This window comes from Mytilus trossulus, chromosome 5, assembly GCF_036588685.1.
Source record: "Mytilus trossulus isolate FHL-02 chromosome 5, PNRI_Mtr1.1.1.hap1, whole genome shotgun sequence".
Lineage (NCBI taxonomy): Eukaryota > Metazoa > Mollusca > Bivalvia > Mytilida > Mytilidae > Mytilus > Mytilus trossulus.
In genome coordinates, this window is record NC_086377.1 from 35,405,013 (window position 1) to 35,422,682 (window position 17,670).

The following is a 17,670-nucleotide window of genomic DNA, read 5'->3' on the forward strand; positions in this document are numbered from 1 at the left end:
TGTAAACAAAATCGCGATCGCATCGTCTGCTAAATAATTAAATAATAAAAAGATGTCTCTGAACGAAGTTCTAGAAAGGGGAAAAAGAGTTAGACTTCTCTCGGGTGAAGAGGGTGTTATACTAGCTGAAATTAAAAACTTTGGGTTCCCGTTATGAGAAATCAAACTACATGATGGGAAAATTATTACTGAAGCCAGATACAGATTTGATGTTCTAATTGATCCTCGTGAGGTGCCAAAAGAACCAGTAATTGCTTCCTCCCCACCTGCAGCAACGTTTGTAACTTTTTCAATCTCAAATGTATGATTCTGATGATTCTGACCTGCAGACAGTTACAGTCCTACCAGATCTCCCCCTCCTCAAACAAACAATAAAAATTACTTAGCAAACTTTTCATATCAGCAAGAAAAAGTGACTGAGAAAACTATGAACCAGCAACATTAAAAGGCCAGTTTTGCAGCTTCAACCGATTCCTTAAGCGCCATGATTATGGACATGATCTCACCAAAAGTATAGAGTTTTGCAAAACTAGAGATGCACTTACAGCCAAACAGGTAGACTTGAAAAAAATGGGTAGAGAAATGGAGCTGGCAAGGCAGATGTGTTAACTGATGCAGATATTGATGCCTTGTTCAGCAGTGGACAGCTGGGATTATCAAATCCAACTGCATTACTCCATACAGTTTGGTTTTGTTATACCGTTTACTTAGGGCTTCGTGGTGTTACAGAGTCCTATCATAATGAGGTGGGGAGATGTAAAACTTTCACAAAAATAATGAATATATACAAATGAATGAAAGAAATACAAAATCCAGGACAAGAACAGATGTGAAAAATAAAAGGGAAATACCTCAGAGGGCTTGGGCTAATCGACTGACCAGACAAGATGTCCTGTTGAGGCCTACAAGTTATACAAATCAAAGCGTCCTGTAAATTTCCCCAAACCTGAGGATCCATTTTACATCCAAGAGAATACAAACCAAAATAAGTCCAGAAGATGGTACAAAAGTCAGATAGTGGGAGTAAATAAGCTGGGCAAGTTTATGAAGATAACGGCAGAAAAATCAGGAACAAAATAAGCAATACTTGTACTCAAATACAAGGTGTTAATTTCCTGTTACAAAACTTTGAATTGTTTGAAAAACTAAGGATTTTTTTATCCCAGGAATAGATTATATGACGACTCTCGAGACAGACAGACTTGAATTTTTCATTAATGAGAAAATTCAACTGTCGAGTGTGTAGAATTTTTTTTTTTCTGATGCTTGTAGAAAAGTTGACAAGAAATTCATTTTCAGATTCTAATCTTGGACCTACATTAAATGTGGAAACACTGGATGAAATGCAATTTTTGTAGTTTATAGAAAATGAAATTTGCTGAATTAAACCTTGTAAATAAGAGTGGTCCGCATCAATAAAACAGTTCCAAATCCCTCCTATAAAGTCTAGTTAACAAAAATAGTTCTTTCATCCTACATGTAAATGTATCTGCACCCTCAAAAATGGCTTTTTATTTTTTTGTTTATCTTAAGTGGATATCTTAATTTTTCAAGAAAGTTCTAATGACTGAGAGTGAAGAAATTTATTTTGTATTACCTCAACACATCAATTAAGCTCTTTTTCTTTATTTCCAAGTTTGTTGGCAATTACATTTTTGTTTTGATAATGACAAAGTACAAGACATAGCTGATAACTGACCAAAAAAGTGCTTTTCTACAAAAAAATAGGTGTGGTTAAGCGCTAAAAAAAAGGTTAAAGCTAAGGTTCAGGATATTGTACCAAATTACTAGTCCTAACATGTGACATTATTTAATAATGAGTTATCAAAAGTTTTCAAGTATGGGCCCAAGTCTTGATCGAACTAAAATTTACAACCAAATTAAAAACTTAGATAACTTTTAATTAACTATGTATAGTAACACAAACAAACAAAATGGGAATTTAAAATTTTCAAATCTTGTAATTGGCCATCAGTTAATTAACCTTGCCCAGGATTCGAACCTAGATCACTCATCGATAGAAACTACAGTTGTACTAAGAATTAAAATAATTCCAATTACATTAGGGACAACATCAACAGAACGATGTAGGATACAAAACTTAAATCAAATAGTTTGGGGGGGGGGGGGGGGGGGGGGTAAAATTTTACAAGTTTTGTATATCTAAAATTTATTTTTATATATATCCTATATCCCTATTGGTAAATCAATTTTTTCCAAATTAAATTAAGAGGAAGGGTGAGGGGGTCAGTGAAGAAACTATGTGAATTAAGTTTTTTATCCTATATTGAACTTCTGATGTCGTCCCTTAGTGATTATGTATTTCACTAGTGAGGAGAACACTTTTTTTCGAAATAGGTTGGTTGATGTATAATGTAAACTAAATTTTTGTTTTTAAGTTATAACTGACAATTTTGAAATACATTTTCTCTTTTAATCCCTCAGTATATAAGTATAACTTTACCAATAACTCATAAAAGTAAACAGATATGGAGTTAATGTCTACATCAAACAAAATCCAAATTAATACATAGAAATTCAAAACACAGAAAATTATTATCATTTAAAAACAACACTTTTGTTGTTGGTCTTTACAATAAAGTCTCAATGGGCACTTCGACAATGAGCAATTAGAATCAAACTAAACAGGATCAAAGGCTCGGTCTTAAATTTCCATAATTTAACTACCTCGATTGAAGAACTCGAATAATTCATTCATATTGAGGTAAGAATCTATATTTCTCTATTACATGTAATAATTTCTACAACCGTTCAAAATTTACTGAGAAATAAGTAAAAATTTACGTCAAAACTACGTTCAAATTAAAAAAAAGAGAACTTAAAAACTCAGATATTTATTAATGTTAGTGGACATGATTACCTGTTACCTCGGCTGAACGTCTCTTTTTTTTTCTTTGTCCCGTACCAAGTCAGGAATATGGCCATTGTTATATTATAGTTCGTTTCTGTGTATGTTATATTTTAACGTAGAGTTTCTTTTGGGTCGTTTGTTTCCTCTTATATTTCAGTGTGAATTCACATTATTATAAAAGAGGGACGAAAGACACCAAAGGGACAGTCAAACTCGTAAATCTAAAACAAACTGACAACGCCATGGCTAAAAATGAAAAAGACAAACAGAAAAACAATAGTACACATGACACAACATAGAAAACTAAAGAATAAACAACACGAACCCCACCAAAAACTAGGGGTGATCTCAGGTGCTCCGGAAGGGTAAGCAGATCCTGCTCCACATGCGGCACCCGTCGTGTTGCTTATGTGATTAAAAATCCGGTAAATAGTCTAATTCGGTAGGTCAAATTCATGAAAGGGAAGGGGATTGTAGTTACGACGTAAGGAACATATCCGATATCATTTGTGAAACGGTTATTCCATAACGGTCAACCAACTCGTGGTGGCGTCCGTAAAATTTACGAAGGGATGATTTCAACTTCACCATTTGGAACTCTTGGTTTAATAGCTTCCTTGTGAGCAGTAACCCTCTATCAAGAAAATCATGATAGGAAATGCAAGCACGGGAATATCGTATCAATTGGGAGATATATAACCCGTATGCAGGTGCTGCTGGAATGTTGCTACTTAGAAATGGAAAGTTCACAATTGGAAAGCTGAAATCATCTCTTTTGTCGTAAAGTTTTGTCTTCAACCGACCCTCATTGTCAATTTCTAGATGTAAGTCAAGATATGAAGCCGACTTAACTGTATCTGTAGTATCCTTTATCTCCAATTCGATGGGATAGATGTGATCCACATAGTCACCAAATTTTGAATTGTTTAGTGAAAGAACGTCATCTATATAGCGGAAAGTAGTGTTAAAGGATATTGCTAACTTCTTATCGTTCTTCCTAAGAAGTTTCTGCATGAAGTCAGCCTCATAATAATAAAGAAACAAGTCAGCAAGTAGAGGGGCACAGTTTTTTCCCATTGGGATGCCGACAGTCTGTTGAAAAACACGTCCTCCGAACGTAACAAATATGTTGTCAATCAAGAAATCAAGCATCTTGATAATATCGGTTTCAGAGAATTTTTTGTTTGAATCAGAATGGTTCTTTACAAAGTATGATTTATCCCTCCCTAAGACAAGATACTTGTATCTGCGTTGGCCATTCTTTTTTATGAAGCAAAGTAATACCAACTCTTTTAATTTGTCTTTTAGTTTGGAATGTGGAATACTTGTGTAAAGAGTAGAAAAGTCAAATGTTTTAATACTGTTACAAGATGAAAGAGAGTTAGATTGTATGTACTCTAAAAGATCTTTGGAATTTTTAAGTATCCACATCTGATTCACGCCACCTCAAGAATAGGCAGTTTTACAATAACTTTGAATCCCGTCTTTGATTGCTGATAAAATGGATGTTAATAATTTAGAAAGGGGTTTCGTGGAGCACTTGGAAGACCCAGCAATATACCGGTGTTTGTAAGGACACTTATGTAGTTTAGGTATCCAATACAGTGATGGAAGATCCAGTTCTTCATCTGTGGTTGAAATACCAAAGGAACAAAGAACAGACCTATGATTATCCAGGATTTCCTCTTTGGTAAGTGTCGTGAGGGTATATGTTGGGTTTCCAAGTGAATTGTCTATACCTAATTCGTTTATCAAGCAATTAATGTAATGACTTTTACAGATAAAAACGATGTTATTTGGGGCTTTGTCTGCGGGGACAACAACATATTCATCATGGAGGTCAGAAAGGTGTTTAGCAACATTTGGATCTTTGAAGATTGACGTAGCCTGGGCATTGATGGACCCATTCAATTTCTTAATTCTGATTTGTATTAACGACCTCCCTGCCTTAATCCATTCGGATAGAGTGTCTACGTCTTCCTTCTCGCGCTTAGCCCATTGCCTGGCATAATCCTCGACTGAATCCATCAAAATTTTAAAGTTGTGTTTCCAATTGATGGATTTAGGCTCACGATATTTCGGACCTTTCAATAACACGTTTCGTAGAGAAGTGTTATTAACACTGTTAAGGTCACCGGTAATAACGTGGCCAGCAGGATTATATGTGAATTGGGAACTAGCACAAGTGCAATCAGGAGGTTTAGACTTGAAGTCGTCAATATCGAGATCCTGCAAAACGCGTTTGTAATTGAAAATTTTAGTTGCAATAGGTTTGGTATAGGTATAAGAAATTATTGGTACAGACTGGTCTTTGAAATAAGGAGGTATTTTCGATTGAACTAATTTATGATGAAGGATATTGCCTAGGTTGACGCCATCGAGACCTTTGTTGGCAAAGGAAAGATTTAGAAAAGATCTTTTCTCTTTTTCATCTTTTCCAATGCGAACTGGCTTGAAAAGTCTGTGACTAGCAATATCCGAAATTATAGCTTGTAGTTTGTATTGGTTTGAATGAGGGTTTGTTACAGTGGATTCCAAACATAAATTGAACAGAGAATGAAGTTTTGAAAGGGGTAATGAATAAAGTTTCGTGCGAATGTGATGAATACCTAACGGTTTTTGTATGCATGGCAGCAAGTCATTAATAGAGACATCATGCAGAGAGGGTGATGTATAATGACAATGGCCATGACTACGTCTACGTCGAGCAGTCGAGTTGAAAATATTCATCACATTCACCGAGTATAAGACGGCGTGACGGTACTTATATATTTTAATTTAATGTATTTAGTTTTGATGTTATATTTGTTATTCTCATCGAATTTCGTCTAATGCTTAGCTCGTTTCTGTGTGTGTTATATTTTAATATTGCGTCGTTGTTATTTTTCATTTAATGCGTTTCCCTCAGTTTTAGTTTGTATGACGAAAAGAATATGTGTATCCATAATACTAAAATAACGAGGTCCAATTTGTCAGCCGTCATGGGAAAAAACGGCAAATCAAAGAATTCAACTTATATATAGCTAATATAGGACAACGGTGTTGATTTAAAATTTACACCTCTACAGACCCTTTTGTCTTCCACACAATTAATATTGCCAATGATTAACAAGTTCCGGGTCTAATCTGATACCGATACCGGTAGTATAGTCGTTACCTATTATCTTATATGCACGTTCCGCATCTGACAGGCGCACAACCAAAAGGTGTATTTAGGATTTTGCTATATACAAATCACTGTCAAATTGTTCCTTCTTGTAGTATTTAAATAACTTTTCAAGACTTTATAAGATATTTAGTTTTGATGTTATATTTGTTATTCTCATCGAATTTTGCTTAGTTCGTTTCTGTGTGTGTTATATTTTAATGTTTTGTCGTTGTTCTCTTTTATTTAATGCATTCCCTCAGTTTTAGTTTTTAACCCGGATTTTTTTCTATCGATTTATGAGTTACAGCTGTAAGTTACTGTTGCCTTTATTTCGGACATGACATGTTGACTTCATGAATTTTTGTTTAGTATTAATTGCAACTAGATAATGTTAAAGACCAATGCATCTGTCTACCAAGAAAACTAAGATTTAATGTGTATTTGATTGCATGATGAGTTTTAATTGTATCGATGTATGACGAAAAAGAATATGTGTATCCATAATACTAAAATAACGAGGTCCAATTTGTCAGCCGTCATGGGAAAAAACGGCAAATCATAGAATATAACTTATATATAGCTAATATAGGACAACGGTGTTGATTTAAAAATTACACCTCTCCAGACCCTTATGTCTTCCACATAATTAATATTGCATATAATCAACTAGTTACGGGTCGAATCCGATACCGGTAGTATAGTCACCTGTTACCTTTTATCTTATCTGCACGTTCGGCATCTGACAGGCTCACTACCAAAAGGTGTATTTAGGATTTTGCTATATACACGGGTCATAATCACATGGTTGACACTACTTAATTCAATCACTGTCAAATTGTTCCTTCTTGTAGTATTTTAATAACTTTTTAAGACTTTATAAGATAACAATACGAATACTAAAATCTGGACATAAAATAAGGCGTATAGGTACAGTTTCCAATTTGTTAGCGGGCATAACGTGTAACAGCGAATCAAAATAATTCACTTTATTTATGACTAATATATGATAATGCTGTTGATGAACAAATACTCCATTCCAGGACCTATTTTTTCTAAATATTTATTATTATCAATAATTGATAAGTTCCAGGTCGGGTTCAAGCAGAAAGATTTGAAAGCAGACAAAAATGTGTATCGTATAATCGGCATGACTTTATCAGATGACAATATCAATACTTAAGTAAGGCTTACGCAATGTTTTATACTTTCAGTCACGAAGCCGCGGGTGTGTTCTAGTAATAAGTATGGATATTTAAATAATACAAGCTTGTATCATGGAAGATCGCAGTAAACATCGTTAAATTGTTCAATAAGGGATGGTATAAATTTATCAATCGATTTAACCGATATACGACTGTCTATAACAATATTAAATGAAGATGACGCCGCTGCCATAACCTTCAACTGTTTCTTATAGTACGATCAAGTCCAATTACAAATATTTCAACTTGACTTTTGAAGTTTACAATTATTTTACGATCTTTGAAAGATAAATCAGTTTTATAATTTAAAAAAACAACCAAAATCTTTTTAGCAGACAAACGTGAACCCTTCGTTCCATCGTCGAGTATTGTGTCAGCTCTTTTTATCAAAGCTGTTATATTTGTTCTCTAGTCACTACTTTGAAAATAAGAAGACATTCGTCTTCGTAAATTTATAAGTTCACACTCATCATTGTATTACGTTAACAAAGCAATCTGCGTATTTACTGGACCGAGTTGTATTCTTGGACCGGTCAAAATTTTAATTATTAATGAAGGCACTTTGATGGTCAAGTCCGAGTGTTTTCATCCATTTGAAGTATCCACAGAAAGTAAAACATCTGTCTCTTCAGACTTCTTGCAAACTCCAAAACATTAACATAATACCGAGTTAGAACCATAACATACATGAATCAATAATAAATGTTTTGCTTGATGTAGATATGTTTTTAATTACGTTTATTTTTTCAATATGTCTCCTGGTTATCAGAGAAATAAAGTAATAAGTGTAAATATATCCATGTGTTAGGGCATAGACAAAAAAAAACGACATAAAATTGACAAATAGAGTTAAAATTGTGAAACACTCACGATAATATAAGGTTTGACATAAACTTGGGAAAAAAGCATGAAAGTTTTGAACCTTCCCAGGCCCAAATTCAGATTTCAGTCTTATTTTATTAGCTTTTAAATATCAATATAGTTTTAATATACTTTAATAACATCAACAGTACCAATTGTATTACACCAGCTACGAAGTTTTTATTGATGTTTGAGACAAAAATGTTATAAATAAAACAAAATCAAATTAAAAAGCTGGTTACACAGTATTGCCAAATAGAGGAAAATAAAAATACCAAACTTCAATGTAGGTTCATTTAGTGTCCATACATTACAATTTATTTCGTTTCGTTGGTTGATTAAGTTGAACGTATGGCAATATTTGAGTTTTTGCAGGTTCATTGACTTCATCTTTTTATAATAAACCTGAGTATTTTTGTTAATAAATTTTTAATTTTTCATGTACCGTAGTTTTAATATAAAAAAAGAAGATGTGGTATGATTGCGAATGAGACAACTGTCCACAAGAGACCAAAATGACATAGTAATTAACAACTATATGTCACCGTACGGCCTTCAACAATGAGGAAAGTCCATACTGCATAGTCCGCTATAAAAGGCCCCGAAATGACAATATAAAAAAATTCAAACGAGAAAATTACCACATTATTGATATTCATGTCAACACCGAAGTGTTGACTACTGGACCGGTGCATACACTCGGAGACGAAACGTCCACAAACAGTGGCATCAACCCAGTGGTGTAAATAGTTATCAAAGGTACCAAGATTATAATTTAGTACGCCAGACGCGCGTTTCGTCTACATACGACTCATCAGTGACGCCCATAAAAAAGAATTATAACAAACCTGTTTGACAGTTATGATCTGTGTAGCCGTTTGGACAACAACATTTGTAGTTAGTGCCATTATTTTAAACACACGTGCCTTGACTCCGACATGGCTGTGTATTTCGTTCACATGGATTGGACAATACATCAAAAATGTTCTATTTAAGAATTATTTATCAAAACACACAATCGATCTAGGAAATGCGATACAAACACCAGTAAGCAATAAGTTATATATAGAAGTTACGTATTACCATATTCAACACACTTCTAACAGTATCATGACCACGTTAACTATAATACTATTGTAAAACGGTTTATAATAACTATGCAATAAGAAATGCCTGTACCAATTTAGGAATATGGCACTTGTTTTTCAATGTGTTTGATGTGTTTGAACTCTTGATGGGCTACCTGATTAGGGACTTTCCGATTTGAATTTGCATTTGACTTCGGTTTTATGTTATTTTACTTTCTGTTACTACCAAGTATTCATTTATGCCAGCTTACATAATTTGTCATACACAAAAGTTCAGCTTGAATTTTGTATTTGATTCTATTTATTGTAGATATTTACCAGTACAAGTTTTAAATGTTATGTCACTGTACCCTTGACCAACCAAGTCAGCATAACTGAACACCATAAAAACGTAGCTCTGATTTGTTGCTATTTTATTGAGTTGGTTCCTTTCTACTACGCCCACTGTGTACACAATTACTCCAAGCTGATGAAGTAAACTTCCGCCGTCCTGGAGACTATTAGATCGACCGTCAGTAAAACACATCAAAATGTTCAATGAGGAGGCACGGGCTCCATTAACAGTTTGAAATATACTATTCCTTGCGAAAGCCAAAGCCATTTCAAAATCTTGCCCGTAAATATAACCATAGTTTATTTTGTCCACGGTGGATTTTATTTTTGATTTTAGTGTCGCCTACACTTTGTGATTCGTCAATCAGAAATCCTATATCTGCTGGTTGAAGAAAAAATATACTGTTATAAACAAGCGTAGAAAAGTAGGGTCATTTTTGTAAATAAATTTAGAAACAATGCTAATGCCGGGTATAGATTTAAGCTTGAGACGCTGCATGCAATTGGTTAAAAAATGTAACTGATGGAGATTGTTCCTAAACTATTTATTTTTTATCTGGATAAAAGTTTTCCCATTAGTGAAATGTTAAGGGATTTAAATGTTTGGATTTTCTCTCTCTGCTGAACGGCAGATGTTAAAACTGCGACACGCTAATACTCATAATCATCAACCTCCAAATCAGACATAAAATATCCGCTTATATACATGTATCAGCCAATTAAATATTGACGATGATGTTCCGTTAATTATAAACACACATTATTGTACGCGCAGTTTCATTTTCCGAATATTTTTTTTTATGTATTATGCCGTATATATATACACGGTGCGGCATAAAGTTTTGCTCATGTCGATCGTCCTTACATATCTCTAACGCTAGCGCTTATGGAGGAGAAAACGAAATGCATTTTATACTGACTGACTTTAAAAACGCAACACTCACTTTGTGGACTTTTTTTACCAAATCATGTTTGATCCTAATATAACTACTATTCATGCTTATCATACTTCTTTCTCTTTCGAAAAAATCAACATCTGACTTACCTATGGTTATTAAACATACCGAATTATTGATAAACTAGTATCAAGAATTTCAGAAAACGAATTTTCGAACTAATAAAAGATGTTTTTCATTTTTTTCTTCTTCTTTGTGAAACAGTTCTTTCAATCCCTGGCCACACTTAAATCAGTTAAAGTACATCTCCATATTTCCAAAACTGAGGAATAAAAAAATTAATCAACCCATTAGAATACTGCAAACAGGAAAACGTGAACATGCTGCAACCAGACAATTTGACGTCAGAAACTCGTCTAACTGTCCTTCCGACAATGATACCGGTAGAAGGGATTTGTTGAAGACCAGATCAACATGTAGTGAAAATGCAACGCCAATAGAATTTGATCACGCAACGTCATTTGCGAGATAGAAATACGGCCGCAACGTCAACTGCTATTCAAATTGTTGAATGCTATTTTGAACAGATTTATGACATTAATGTTTCTCATTAACTGAACTGCCAAAGAATCGACAGCAGAAAAAAATTTAAAGCCTAAAAGTTTCAACCGCATACTAAGTAATTGCAAAAACCCATTGCAATAGGTGGAACAACGGCAAAATCAGATGGTGAAAAAACAGAACCCAAAAACGTGCCGAACAGAATTGTTAGACCTTTCTGATAATCATTTTGGCGTTTGTTACAGGCAGTTCTTGCTTTTGACGGTGACACGTTCATTTGTAAGGGGAAAACCAGGGTTTCAGTGTTTACCACAATATTTGAACGTTGAAAATGACGTAATCAATTCAACTTTCGAACTGACAATTTTTTTCTTAACATTAGAGGAATGAAAGAACTTAATTTTCATAAGTTTGTTTACAAAAAAAATAATGTTTGAAAATGGATATTAAAAAGAATAATCTAGTGTTGCGTTTCTAAAGTCGGTCAGTATATTTTATACTCTATTTGTTGACTGGGGTAAGGAGCATGGTCATCCCGTAGTCTCCTCTGACCGGCAAAAAGTCAACAAAGGGGTGCACAAATTCGTGGTCACGCTCTTTGTTCTGAATTTAGACGCTAAATCCAATGTTTTTTTTGTAGATAGATTGCAACGGTAAATTATCCATGCAACCACTCATTAAAAAGGGCGAAGGTTACCTTTAGCGAGCATAACTTTCTGTCCCTATTCATTTTTTTTAGGTTTTTTTTTTTTATGTTCACAATTTCCTGCTCTTCATGCTAGACAATCCCCCACCGCCGAAACTAAGTTGTAATAAAATTTGTTTTCATATTTAACAGTCATGATATGTTTGCCACTATTGTCAACCATACGCTTAGCTATCAAATACTTTGAAGGTTTACATGGACAATTGTTTTTTGCAGTTAAAGATAATTCTATTAAAAATCGCAGATATACAACGATAACTCTTATGGAGTGTTGTCTTATTGACAATCAAACCACACCTAATATCTATTAGGAATAATACAGTACTGTAATTGAACATTTGAAGAAATAATTTATTTTTAGAAATAAATGCGTTAAAAGTTATAGTGAGATATTTGATATACTTAGGTCGACAGTCATGTGTTAGCTAAGTATATTGTCGTTAAAGAAATATATAAGGAATAATTATAAATGTTTTTAAAATCTAAAACATTATCTTACCTTCATTTTTTTTTAAACGATATTATTCAAATTTCAGGTTATTTGAACGTATTAGAAAAAAGGAAATAACATATGATTGGTTATTATTTTCATAACAATGCATAATTCTGCAGTTGGTGTTATAAATCTTCACTCAAGAAACTATTTCAGGTGCATGCATACATTGGTACAATATTGATAGGTGTAGTTTATTCTTGACAATGTCCTCCCTTCAAAAAGAAAACAAAGGGAAAAATACAAATGCGACAATTTGTCAAAGCATCGATATGAATTAATAGTTCATGGTTGGCAGTAAGATTGCGGATTCCAACCTTAGATATCTTGAATAGTTTTTCTTTTGAACCTTGAAATATTCAATATTATTAGCATAATTGTGAAATACCGATTCAACAAAAAGACATTTAAATCAATATTGTTAAGTGTTTATTCAAGCTTTTAAAGTAGTTTAAATGTCTTTATCTAAGTTATGAAGTACTATCAGCAAACCATGTTAACGTCCTGTATTCCCTAATTTATACCTAAAGTGACAATAAAATGTGAATGTCAGTTCCAAAGCAGGTAAGCTGGTGTTTGTTTAACTTTTTATTTTACTTGTTCGTCTCGAATCTCATTGACAAACTGTTCGTGTTCTCAACCATGCGTTTATATGCATTAAGCAGTTAAAACCTATTATAGCTACACATAATTAAATCAATTTTCAATTGAAAATTAAATGTATTCAACTTAAGGTAAAGGTCAAATATGTCAAGAACCTGACAACAGAAAAATCCAATGATAGACATGAGGTCAACTATAACAAAAGATATCCACTTTATCATGTATATGTCAATTTTTTTTCACTTTTTTTTTTCAAATTTTTCCTAAAAATATTGAATATGCAAATTTGCTAAATATACATTTAATATTTTTTGTAATAGCTTTATATATACTTTTCTATTTTTGAACTCTTTCTTGAACAGATAATATTTATTTATTTACTTTCAATTTTACATATTTAAAAAAAATACAGTATAACTATCTATATCTTTAAATTAAATGGTAGAAAACGAATCCTTAAATTGAATTGAATAAGGTATGTGTAAGTATGTTATGGTCGAAACCATGTAAGTTTCCTTTGCGACACAATTTGACTTAAACATGTTAGATACACTATATAAAGACGAAAGACCTTTGATCAAAATGATTCGATTATTATTTAAATTCAAAATACGAAAAGAAAACCTATAAACTTGTTGTCACTGTAAGTTCTTTCGCTGTTTTAGCTTACCTAGCAAAAAAGGGCCAATTGAGCTGTTCTCATCACTTGGGGTCCGTCGTCATCATTGTCCGTTAACTTTTACTAAAATCTTCTTCTCAGAAACTACTATGCCAAATGAAACTAAACTTGGGCTAAACCATCCTTAGGGTATCTTGTTTTAACAAATGTGTCCGATGACCTCGCCCATGAACCAAGATGGCCGCCATGGCTAAAAATAGAACATGGGGTTTTAAGTTTTAAGCTTATAGCTCTGAAACAAAGGCATTAAGAGCAAATCTGACATGGGGGGGGGGGGAAATGTTCATCAGGTCAAGAACTATCTTCCCGGAAATATTTAGACGCATCGGACAACCCATTTTTGAGTTGCTGCCCCTTAATTGGTAATTTTAAGGAAATTTTGCCGTTTTTGGTTAATATCTTGAATATTATAAAATGTTAACAGCAAAACTCTTAAGCAAAGTTAGATCTACAAATAAGTTACCATGACCAAAATGACCAATTAATCCGGAAAGAGTTATTGCTCTTTAAAAGTAAACTTTTCACAATTTTTTGGTAAATTTTTACAAAAGTCTTTTCCTCTTAAACTACTGGGCCAAATTAGACCAAACTTGGCTGAAATTATCCTTAGGATGTATTATTAAAAAAATGTATCTGACGTATCAATCAAGATGGCTGCCAAGCCTAAAAAAAGGAATATGGGGGTAAAATGCCTTTTTTTGGGCTTTTAGCTCTCAAACTAAATCATTGAGAGTAAATCTGACGGAGTAAAAATTTTCAACTGGTCAATATCGATATACCCTGAAATTGTCAGACGCATCAGACAACCCGTTTTTCTGTTATTGCCATCCTAATTGGTAATTTTAAGGAAATTTTGAACTTTTTGGTTATTATCTTGAATATTATCATGAACCTACTAGATAGAGATAAACTGTAAACAGCGAAATTGTTAAACAAAATTAGATATACGAATAAGTAAGCATGACCCGTTAAAGAGTTATTTCCCTTCAAAGTAAACTTTTTACTTTTTAATTTTTCGTTAAGGAGCAGGTTCAGTAAGACCCCTTTTTGGCCCCAAATTATAGCAGTTTTACAGTTCTGTAAAATGTTAAGTTATTTTTTGAAAGTAAAATGCTTCTGCTACATAAATATGGGCTGTTTTCGACAATACAATACACATATATCGGGTACTAGCATCATTAACTCATGCTCAATTACTAAAATCTTCACAATTTTAGCATTTTAGTGAAATTTTTGACGGTTTCCGATTTTAATGAAAGTGTCCGCATTTGTGTTCATTCTTAATATTGAAATGTAAGTTGTATTTGATGATAATATATAACATATACATAAAGGTTGAGGATAAACACGGATGCGGCCACTTTCATTTTTGACAAAAACAATCTGAAAAGTGACAATTTTTGGCATATTTGATAGATTTTTTTATATTTAAGCTTGAATCGGAGCGTTTTTAATGACTAAATCAGTAAAAATCTTTCTCATAAACTAATTGAATCAACTGAAATAGACACTTAAGAGTTTAAAAAGTGTCCAAAATCTTTCGTCAGATGAACTTGAAATTTGAGGCCATAATCGGCCCTTACCGGACCTACTCCTTTTTGTAATCTTTTACAAAAATCTTCTCTTAAACCACTGAGACAAATTTAACCAAACTTGGCCGCAATCATCATTAAGGTATTTTGTTGAAAAATATGTCCGATAACCCTGCATATCAACCAATATGGCTAGCATTGCTAAACATAGCCTGTCTAGATGAAACATGTTTTATATATGACTTTCAAGAAGCTGCGCTTAACAGCTGAAATAACATCTTCTCACATTCAAACAAACAATGACTGTTCAACCGAAGTAAAAATTTAGACAGCCTCTCGCTAGAACAGATCCTATCAGCTCCAATGGTTACGTTTTGTTATTGTTCTTATATAGCATGTACCATTCTTTTTACAGATTTTAATGACTTTGTGTGCAGTGCTTTAAATGGATACGCGTATCATTGTATTTGCCTTGTGTTTTCTACCAGGCGCTTTGACAACTAAAGGTATTTAAATCATATTGCTTCTTGAACTGTTTTACTTTTATGCACTTTCCATCTAGTTAATTTTTTATGAACAGATATATAGACAAACAGTGCTTCTGGCGTATGTTTTGGGTGTTCTTTAGTTGATTTGTACTGAATAACTGTCACCTTATGTTGACACTTTAGTGGCTTGTGTATTTTTATCTTTCTATATTCTAAACATTCAAAATTAATTTTTCAACATCCTGATTTGCCAACAATTAAAGTTGTTTTGTTGTTGTATACTATAACATTTTTTCGGCTGTGATTGGCTGATTAGTTTTTTGTTGTTGGGTCTTGCATACCGTGTAATTTCTGTTGACAGAGAGATATGTCTAGCGTTCATGTGTTTTCTGTATGTGAAATTAATACGCCAATACTTTTACATGTTCAGTTTGAAAAACATAAATAGTCACCCAACTTGTACTGAAAATAAGGAGCCATTCCAAATATCATCGACCTTTCATAACTGGTACTCATAGTCTGATTTGATAAGGTCATTTTGATTTCATCTTATAGACTAAAAACTTCTTCATTAACTAATTTTTAGTGTTTCTGTGAACAGTAGTATTTACTGCAGTAAATTCACTTCTGTAAAAACTCTTCACTTGCAGTAAAAGAAGGATGAAAGATACCAGAGGGACAGTCAAACTCATAAATCGAAAATAAACTAACTACGCCATGGCTAAAAATGAAAAAGACAAACAGACAAACAATAGTACACATGACACAACAAATAAAACTAAAGAATAATAGTTATCAAAAGTACCAGGATTATAATTTTATACGCCAGACGCGCGTTTCGTCTACTTAAGACTCAACAACACGAACCCCACCAAAAACTTGAGGTGATCTCAGGTACTCCGGAAGGGTAAGCAGATCCTGTTGCACCTGTCGTGTTGCTCATGTTATAACGAATCCGGTAAATAGTCTAATTCGGTAGGTCACATTCATGAAAGGGAAGGGGATTGTAGTTACGACGAAAGGAACATATCCGATATATGAAAGTCACGGTGTATAAGCCAAATTTTTGTGATTTATATGAAAAGCTATATGACCTTAATACAAAATTACCACACAATTTATCATGTACACTAAGCAAAATATCAAAATCAGTATACCATGACTGAATGCAAGCCAAGTGATCTAAATGGAGATGCTTTGTGTGACAAGGCTTATGCAATTTAATACGATATATCCTGTACTTACCACTACTGATCCCCTTAAAATATACTTAATCTTAAAACCAAATTATATATGTCATCGCCCCCACCAAAAAACAACTTACCTTATCCGAAATGACAGGCTACGAAAACACCTAATTTGTATGGTGTTCGTGTTGCTTAGTCATCAGTTGAATATATAATAGTTGTGTTTTGTTTGCTATTGAATGTATGTAGGTTGAGGTTCGGTTTTTTTTGGCCCTTGAATTGTCATTTCATATTTTTGGCTATCACAAATCCTTCTGTTATATCTGGCCTTCTTTTTCCACACAAAACTGTTCCTTATAATATCATGTTTCTGTTTTTAAGATATGTTATAAAGATGCTCAATATAACGAAGGTATCGTTTTCTTTATTTGATTATTAAGATTTTTTTTATCTTGTAGTGACTGATGGTAACTGGAGTGCTTGGACAAATGTAACCCCATGTTCTACCACATGTGGAGATGGATACGTCATTAGAAATCGTACTTGTGATAACCCTCCTCCTGATAATGGTGGACAAAATTGTTCAGGTCAATCTACAGATAAAATACCTTGTGACGAGGGGGGTTGTCCAAGTATCGATGGTAACTGGGGACTATGGGGAAATTTAAGTGCATGTTCTAAAACCTGTGGTGATGGCACAGTGACTAGAAATCGGTCATGTGACAGTCCTGCGCCAGAAAACGGAGGTTTATTATGTCATGGTTCAAACACAGATAGTGTAACCTGCAACGAAGGAGCATGTCCAGCAGTAAATGGTAGCTGGGGAGCATGGTTAAATTATAGTGATTGTTCTGTGAGTTGCGGCGGGGGGATACAGATCCGTCAGCGACATTGTGACAGCCCTTATCCAAAATACGGTGGACTCATTTGTGAAGGCACTTCTGTCGAATCCCACGTTTGTAATGACGATGATTGTCCAGGTGAGTTTCAAAACATAATGTGACAATTTTTCTTGGGGTTA

At 33.6% G+C, this 17,670-nt stretch overlaps 1 protein-coding gene across 1 annotated transcript in view; it reads left to right on the forward strand.

Annotated features, from left to right (window-relative positions):
* The window catches only part of LOC134717893 (IgGFc-binding protein-like), a 34,146-nt gene that overhangs the window by 13,912 nt on the left and 2,564 nt on the right, over positions 1–17,670 (forward strand). Inside the window, exon 2 of the mRNA XM_063580391.1 lies at positions 17,108–17,629. Coding sequence (XP_063436461.1) covers positions 17,108–17,629 — 522 coding nt within the window. The remainder of the gene's footprint in view (positions 1–17,107; positions 17,630–17,670) is intronic.